Source organism: Camponotus floridanus, unplaced genomic scaffold (assembly GCF_003227725.1).
Source record: "Camponotus floridanus strain SB8 unplaced genomic scaffold, Cflo_v7.5 scaffold165, whole genome shotgun sequence".
In the NCBI taxonomy this organism is placed as follows: domain Eukaryota; kingdom Metazoa; phylum Arthropoda; class Insecta; order Hymenoptera; family Formicidae; genus Camponotus; species Camponotus floridanus.
Genome location: NW_020229287.1, coordinates 11,939 through 21,569, shown reverse-complemented (window position 1 = coordinate 21,569; position 9,631 = coordinate 11,939). Strand labels below are relative to the sequence as shown.

Sequence of the window (9,631 nt, the reverse complement as noted above, 5' to 3'; positions counted from 1 at the left end):
TGCTATAGTAAACCTTATGACGTCATGCTAGCAGAAAACCACATTCCATGTCAGCTTATTTGGCGTATGCGCTAGTTTTGTACATAAAAATTGGGTATATTTAAAAGGTCGCAGCACACACTTTTGCATAAGCGCATAACCATAAGCATAAGGAAATTGATTGGTCTCCAAGTATATGGCATAAGAAAATGAACCAATCAATTTTCTTATGCTTATGGTTATGCGCTTATGCAAAAGTGTGTGCTGCGGCCTTAAAAAATAGCGTCAACCATTGGTTGAACAAAGAAGCAACTACTTACTTCTTTGTTCAACCAATGGTTGACGCTACTTTTTAGCGTCAATGAAAAGGCCGCTTTACACACTGAAAAAGTTGAAACTGTTTGAACTTTATTTTATTGACGCCAAATCTAGAGAAAGTCTAGTGATTTTAATTTGCCGCTGGTTTCTAGCGTCAATGAAATTGCACCTTTAAGGTGCGGCCTCATTGACGCTAAAAAGTAGCGTCAACCATTGGTTGAACAAAGAGGTAAGTATAGTTGCTTCATTGTTCAACCAATGGTTGACGCTACTTTTTAGCGTCAATGAGGCCGCATCTTTATGCAAAAGTGTGTGCTGCGGCCTAAAGGCTTTCGCACATGAATTGCCATAACCATAAACGTAAAACGTAAATGTAAGCTGAAGAACCAATCAGAATATTGCTTTAGCTTTATCGTCTTCGCTTTATGATACATAAAGCTAAAGCAATATTCTGATTGGTTCTTCAGCTTACGTTTACATTTTACGTTTATGATTATGGTTACGACACGACCAATGTAAATCCAGCTTAATATTGGGAGCTTTCCAGCAACGACACAGAGCGACACAATATCATTCTATCTTTGTTGTTTACTGATGTTGAAAGAAGATAGAATTATATGCTGTGTCGCTCTGTGTCGTTACTGGAAAGCTCTAGAGAACCTCTAGGAGAGAGAATGGACAACTGATCATGTGACATGTGATCAAGCTTTTTCATGATTGGCTGGCAGAAAATGTATCAATTTTAGCTATTGCGACGCCAATGCAAAATATGATGACACACAAATAGGTTAATATATGTGTGTCATGTGTGTCCTATTTGTGTGTCATTATATTTTGCATTGGCGTCGCAATAGCTAAAATTAATACATTTTCTGCTAGCCAATCATGAAAAAGCTTGATCAGTTGTCCATTCTCTCTCCTAGAGGTTCTCTAGAAAGCTCGGGTGGCACCCGATTGACCACGTCGCCAATTGGCCAATTCAAAATAGGACTCTCTGATTGGTTAATCGTTGCTGGTTACCCTAGGCACAGGTCAATATAATTGGCTGTGGTCAATCGCAGCGTGGTCAAACGGGACGCTCCCGAAAGCTCCCATCTCGTCGGTGACGACACTCTCTCCTTTTATTCACTCTAGCGTCTCTAAGAATATTGTTCCATCTCTATATATTTTATATGTCTATGGTAATTTCGTTTGACAATATTATTATTATTCGCACAGTGAATATATACGCAGTTAAACGCAGTTAATTCGCTAAAAAGCAATTTAAAGGATTAATTGTTTGAATTGTCAGTGTATAAACAAAGAATTTTTAAATGAGGAAATTGGATTTAGAAATATGGGGAGCCGAAAGAATAGAAGCTCAATTGGAAGCTGCTCGCGATGGACTTCGCGGTCTGGATCGCAATATTCGTAAAATTCTCGGACGAGATCTCCCTGACGGCGAAAGTGGTCCGCTGCAACCATCTAGGTTATATTTAATTCAAAAATAATCTTCATTTATTCTCTAAATGCAGTCACGTAAAATCAAGCACATTTAAAGTGCTTTTAAGTGCGATAACTCTAAATATTTTTTAAAAGCTTATAGATTATTTTGTGCAGTTATGTATAACATTTTTTTAACTAATCGAATGATTTTCGTATTTACAACATTTAAATTACTTTAAATTACTTCTGGTACATTCACATCATATATTTACATTAATTATATTGATTAATTCCATATACTTATTTACCAAATTTAACTTGTACATACATAATATATTATGTATTCGTATATCTTTATATGTACTTTTGTATGAATTATTTCACTTTCCTTTAGAATATCTCAAAAACGACCATTACAAGAAGATCGTCGACGAGCTGTAACAGATTTTGTGAATAATGAATTACCTGGAAGCAAAAGACGATGGCAAAGTTCCAATGTAGAGCCAAAAACAGTTTTCAGTAGATTAAGCGCACGAGTTCCCTCTAATGCTGACGATAGTGCCGATGAAGATGATAGCATTATTAAGGTAATTTATTTTTGAAAATAATTACTAATACTTTATACTTGTATGTAATTACTATTTTTTAATAGAAATGTTTACATCTAATGTAAAAAAAATCTTATTATTATAAGGATAATTTTATATTAAATAATAACACGAGATTATGAAGAAATCTATAAATGCAAACACATGTTTTCAACATTTTTCATAATTTAGTTTTTGTATAAGTAATTGTGAATTAATTGAGTTTTATACAAGTAATTGTTAAAATATATCACTAATAAACATGTATCTAATTAATAATATATATACACACATATACACAGGGTGTCTATATATATATATATATATATATATATATATATATATATATATTACACAAAAATTATATACATAAAAAAGATTGTACATGGGAAGAAGGACATGTGTATGTGTATGTGTATATTTTTTTAAAGAATATTAACAAATACATTATTATTTCTTCATAAACTTATTAGCAGAACTTCTTGAAGATGTTGATTTAAATATAGCAATGAATATAGTCATATAACTATTATATCATAATGGCTTGCTTATAAGAATTGTTCCATGTGAAATTTTTTGATTTCACATGAGATTTTTGGATTTTTTTCTTTTCCTAGATGTATAAAATATTCGCTTAGATCTTTTGATTAACACTACTAAGTCTTTCTTGTAGAGATTTAACTTATATTAGCTTATATTATCTTATAAAAAACTTCAAATATATATTGTTTAAGACAATATATTAATATATAAATATTTATCATAAAATTATGTTTAGATTTTAGTTTATTTTAATAACAAATACTAAAAAAGAGTGAACTAAACAAATTCGAGATATTTTTTAAATATCATATTTTTAAATATAATGAAAAGAATCAGTCATACACTTAAAAAATACATGATTCAATTTAAGAAAATTTAATTGATTTTAATGTTTAAAATATTTCCACAGATTTTTGAAACATATGCATGCAATTTTTGATATTTCTTCAAAACAATTTAATATTCCAGTACTATTTCTTTTTGTCATTTTTTTTTAAATCTATTTATAAGTTATAACGAGTTTTGACAAGTTGATTATCAATATCGCTAGAATTTCATTGGAATTTCATATAAAATTATCAATAATTGTATTTGTAATTGGTTCTTACTTTTTCAGTGACAATATAAATAATTTTTTAACTTGTTCTTCAAAATAAATTTAAAGATATATTAGAAGATTTTGATTTGTAAATAACAATATCAATGTGTATATGATTTTAATTTGTTTCAATATATTATTTATTATCAATTCTCATCGAAGAATGTTGTTGATAAAATTATAAAAACTAGGATTGATAAAAAAAGTCCTATTAAACAAATTGACAAATTTTTACAAGTCTATAAATCTTAATCGGTTTAATTATTATGTGAAAATAAAATAAATTATAAAAACAATCAACAATAAGGAAAGATGTCAAAGAACAAATAAAAGTGTACAAAAACATTTCTTGCTAGGTCCTTCCATATACATTTAAATATAATAAATTCTTTTTAATTTTTTGGTGTAATTTTTGATTAGTATTATAAAGTTATAGCAGATAAAATATAGCATATAAAGTTATGGCATGTAATAAAATTATAATAGTAGATTCAAACTTTTTAAGTTTACTTAGATTTCATTTTCTGTAATTTTAGTTTAAAATTTACTTAGTTTTTATTTTTTAATTGTTTAATTTACTTAGTTTTTATTTTTTAATTGTTTAGTTTTTTAATTTATTTAATTTTTATTTTCTACAGCTTTACTTTAAAGAATTAAGAATATAATGAAAAAATTTTAATAATATAATTAAATAATAAAATTATAGTCTTCACAATTAATATGAAATAGATGTTATTGTGAGAAAACTTTAAATTATTTGAGAAATTGTCAGAAATATATAATATAAAAAATTTTAAAGTTTCTTAAATTATTAAAAACTCTTTGAATAATTAATAATTAATTAAAGTTTTATATAAGAAAAATCATATAAGAGGAATGATTTCAAAAACTTATAACTTTAAAAACTTTTAGAATATTTTGATATATATATATATTGCATATATATTTTCTATTATCTATTCCATACTATCTTATATTTTCTTTTACATACACACACACACACACACACACACACACACACACACACACACACACACACACACACATATATATATATAGAATTAAATATAATCTAATATGTATTTTAATATTTATTAAGCCTGCTGTATCATCCAGAGTAATAGCTACTCCTCGAGAAATTCCTTCACGTCAGGAAGTTATCAGACGGGAAAGAACAGATGAACGTAGTCGACAAAGAAATAAACGTATGTTTGGTGCACTTTTGGGTACTTTACAAAAGTTTAGACAAGAAGAGACCAAACTTAAGGCAAAGGTAAAATTAGTGTTTAGATGTATTTAGAAATTTACATTATCAAATATTGCATTTTATATTATTAATAGGAAGATAAAAAAGCAGAAGTTGAGGCCAGAGTAGAAGAAGCTAGAAAACGAGAAAAAGAAGAGCTACGAAGAGAAAGGCAACAATTGTTTTTGTCACGGAAACGACAATTAGCTGAAGTACGAGCATTGGAAGCAAAACTTGCACGTAGTCGGCAGTTTCAGGATTGGCGCAATGCACAGTTATCTCTTGCTTCATTTATAAAAACACGTGCACAACCTTCCATTTATTATATACCAAAGCGCAAACATCCACAGACAGATATATTATTAGTGCAATCCACAAAAGAACTTTATGGTTAGTATTTACACAAATATTATTGTAAATTTATATTTATATTTATATACCTATGTTAAAATTTTGTATTATATCTTATAAACTTTTTTTCTATACATCTTATGTATTCTTTTGTTATATTTTAGAGGAAATTGAAAGAAGGGAAAAAGCATTGATAGAAGAATTAAATTTAATAGAGATGCAGATAGGATTAGGTAAAAACTCACAAAATTTTGAAGCGTCTACATCTTTACATATAGTAGAAACTTCGCGCTCGATAGAAGAAGGTGAAGAAAATCGAGATCCTAATCCAGAACTTATTGAAGCTGCAATCATTGATAATGCTGATGTCTCGATACAATCTATAATAAATGAAAATTTTGATGATAATGATATGGAGAAAAAAGAAGAGATACAATTAAACCAAGTTCAATCAGATGAAAATAATGGGTAGTATAAAAATTTTCTATGAAAAAAAAATTCAATATACTATTGAATGATTCAATAATAAAATGATGATTTTCATATTAAATGTTGCATCTTCATATCTTCAAGTATTATTTTATGCTTGAATAATTAAAAATAATATTTAAAAGATCAAAAATTTGTTATTTTATTACCATTATGGACCTGTATATCCAGTTTTTATAACTCCTAATCTATTGTTATAGTCATATTGAATTATAACATTATAGAAATAAGAAGTTATAATTTTGTTTTCACAATATTGAAATATAAAATAATTTTAAGTATTTAATATAGATCTCTCTCGTATTTAATATAGATTATATAATATAGATTAATATAGATTAAAATAGTATAGATTATATGATATAGAATAAATTATATACAAAAAACTTAATAAATAGAATTTAACAATTATCGAAAATAAAAAAAATTTCAAACAGCACTATTAGACGCGGACGCTTATATGGGACGCCTGTGATGAGCTGATACACATGATAAAACGCACAGACACGTACACACATGCGGACGTACACACACATACACACACACATAAACACACTTTCTCTCTTTTACTTATAGTCATTATTATCCCAATTAACATTATTATTATTATTAATTGGCTGCAATGGAAAGCTTGTATCTACATTATATTAGAAAAGTGTTGTAATTGGGTATTTTATTATAGTTTTAGTTTCTGAAGTATTTTAGTCGAAAATTTATTTGACATAAAATTCCAGGTAAGCTACTTTTAGTGATGCCTCGATATGTCGAAAGCAGTAACGTTGGATGATTCAGTTCTTTGTACATACGACGTCGCTTAATATCTTTAGTCGTAAAATCGAAAGTGCATCTATATTATTTAAATAAATTGAAGATAATTTTTACATAATTTTCATTTAGATCAATTATTACTATTCAGATCAAAATATTACTTCCCTCTTTAAAATCTTGTCATTTTTATATTTAAATTATTTTTCTAAAATCAATCCTATTGGCAAAATAAAAATGAATTATTTAAAATAGTTTACCCTATTGATGTTATGATGATATACAATGATTAAATTATACTTATGAAAACATTGTAGCTGAGATATGATAATAAAATCGATTAGATACCTTTTTACAGTAAACATAGATTTTTGCTGATTAATATTTCAGTGTTTTATTTTAACTTTAATATTCTTGAATATCTTTTATTATTCTATATGTATATATATGTACGCGCATTCATATGCATGTTCCGTCTATATATGCACGTGTATAATTGTTTTTTTCGTTATTTTATTATTTATTTGATTATTTATTTGATTATTTGATTGATTATTTATTTGATTATTTAATATTTTATTTCTTGCAATAATAAAATAAATACCATATGATAATTCAATATAAAATGTGTGATTTTAAAAAGTACATATAAATCAATATAAAGTTCCGAGATTAATACAAAATAAATTAAGACTAATAAAAATCAAGCATGAGATACAAAAATAATAAAATTTCTTAATAAATATTAAGTAAATGTAATAATTAAATTTAATAATTAGTAATTAAATATTTTGGTCCCATTTAGAATCATCGTCAATAACTAAAATAAATAAATGACACAATGAAAACTGAAAAAATAAATAAATAAATGGAATATAACATACAATAAAAAAGATAAAAAAATAAAATCTATAATATAAATATAGGTAGATGCCTAAAATATAAAGTTAAAAGGTATTTGTTTCAGGACTCATATTTATCTTTTTCTTATTTCGATCAATATTATCATGTAACTCTCTATATATTTAATCTTACAATTAATATAAAATAAAAAATTTTGATTTATATGATATTATATAAAACACACACAATATGTAAGGTGTCTCGTAATAATCGTATCATCTCTCATGTATAGGTAGAACGAGTAAAATAGAAATAAAAATCCTCTACTTTTCTGATTTTTGTATTAATTAGAAGTTAATGAGCAGTTAATTAAAAAAGATGGACCAATTCGTTATAATTACGCGCAAAAGAGATAGCTCGTTATTATGTGCTATCAGACTCGAGGCCCTATCGCTAGACACAATTCATATGTATGTTATAATTTGCTATAATAGTATTGTTATAATTTAGAGCACTCTTTTAATCTTTGTCGCTTTGTCGCGCGCTTAGTAATCGAGTAATAGTAATCGCTGTTACTTTTCTTTGCACGATGATGCATAAATTGATCGATCTCTTATTTTAATTAATTTTTTGTTAATCACGAAAATCGGAAAATAAAAAGGATTTTTCTATTCAGTTTTACCTATTTTAGTTGCATAAATACGAGAGATGATGCAGTTATATTATCGGATACTATATGTATTAATGTTCATTAAAATGTTATCTTATAATTATAATAAAGTCGAAATAACTATTGCAAAATACTGTTCAAGCTATTAAAAGCATAATATACACAAATGTATACAAATATATACATCATGTATATATTTGCATACATTTGTATCACATACCACTTACGAGCTACGAGTAGCTCGTACGCTTATAGTATGTAATGCAGTAGTACGTAATGCAAGTATATTTCAAGCATATATATATATATATATATATATATATATATATATATGCTTGAAATACACTTGCATAAATTGTAAAAAATTGCTTGTAATAAATTGTCAATTTAAAGTCATAGCTAGAGACAATTGTTTTGTTTATTTATTAAAATAAGCCAATAAACTCTTAAATATATCCATGATATAAATAATTTTAGAAAATATACAATTGGATGTTTATTCAAATATATTTAAATATAAATCAAATATATTAGTCTTACTTATTTTTATCTTATTATACTTTTTAATATTTTTAATATTATTGCCCAAGAGCAAGATTATTCACGTATTTCATCGATTAAGAGAAAGGTTGTGCGGTAAGATCGCGTAACATGTTCAACGTAATGCTTGAGTTTCAGTCTTTCGCTTTCTCCGCCACGACGAACTACTCGATCGCGTCACGTGCTCTCGATTTTTCTCTGGAAGTGCTTTTAATAGGATTAACATCACTATATTCATTGAAATGTTGTACTGTTAGTGTTGCAAAGGAATCTAGTTGACTTCTGTTATAAAAAAAAACATGGTGTTTTCATTGGTATGTAATTTAATTTTATAATTACACATATTATAATATTATACTATAATACTAGTATACACAAAATTTTTTAAAAGCAATGCAAAGTTAAATTTTATTTATTTTCGAGTAAATTTTATATTAATAGATCTATGATTTTGTGTCCATACGATCTTAATGCGCACGCGTGCTATATAAACATATTTAATATTGAGAAAATAGAAAATAAAAAATAAATAATGTTCTCTCTTTCTTAAATAAATGCCAATGTTTTCGTTAAATAAATGCCAAATACAAATTAACTAAAAGATTAATAAATATGAATTTTTGATAAGCTTATGAAACACTTTGTATTTTAAACAAATATAACAAAAAACAATAGTAAATACGTATAAATAATAATACGAATTTTCCAAGGATATATTTATACATCTATACACATTTTTATAAAAACTAATCTTTCAAAAATATTGCATGCAAAAAATAGGCATAATTGATAAAAAAATTAATTATAGAAGAGAGAGTTTTATTGTAGTTGAGTTTTAAGTGTGTCTATGTACATATGCGTGCGTGTGTGTGTGTGTGTGTGTGTGTGTGTGTGTGTGTGTGTGTGTGCATGTATGCGTTTATATTTGTTGTGTGTAACTCTATGTGTGTAGTAAGCTATCTTTTTAAATTGCATCAACATTGTATATAAATCTTTCGAATATCTAATTGTACTTAGATTTGTCATTTCAAAATTTTAATATTTTCTGATTTTCTTTTTGGGTTATTCATAGATTATAATTTTCCGAATTCAATTTATATTTATATTATTTACTTAAAAGGAAAAAATATTCAACGTATAAAAAATTTCATTTCAAAAATACTTCAAATTCATTAGTTATGCAAAGATCATGATTAGAATATCAATTGTCTAATTTCTGAATTCAATTTTGCTTTCTTCTGAGAACTCTATGTTTGATAGTTTCGAAATAAAATACA

General features: G+C 26.2%; 1 protein-coding gene across 1 annotated transcript; it reads left to right on the top strand.

Annotated features, from left to right (window-relative positions):
* Nucleotides 1-1,493: 1,493 nt before the first annotated feature.
* Nucleotides 1,494-5,540, top strand: LOC105254812 (pinin). The gene is made up of 5 exons (XM_011263725.3): nt 1,494-1,765; nt 2,117-2,309; nt 4,550-4,723; nt 4,792-5,086; nt 5,212-5,540. The coding sequence occupies exons 1-5, from the start codon at nt 1,611-1,613 to the stop codon at nt 5,517-5,519; spliced, it is 1,125 nt and encodes a 374-aa protein (XP_011262027.1). The 5' UTR covers nt 1,494-1,610; the 3' UTR covers nt 5,520-5,540.
* The last annotated feature ends 4,091 nt before the right edge of the window (nt 5,541-9,631 follow it).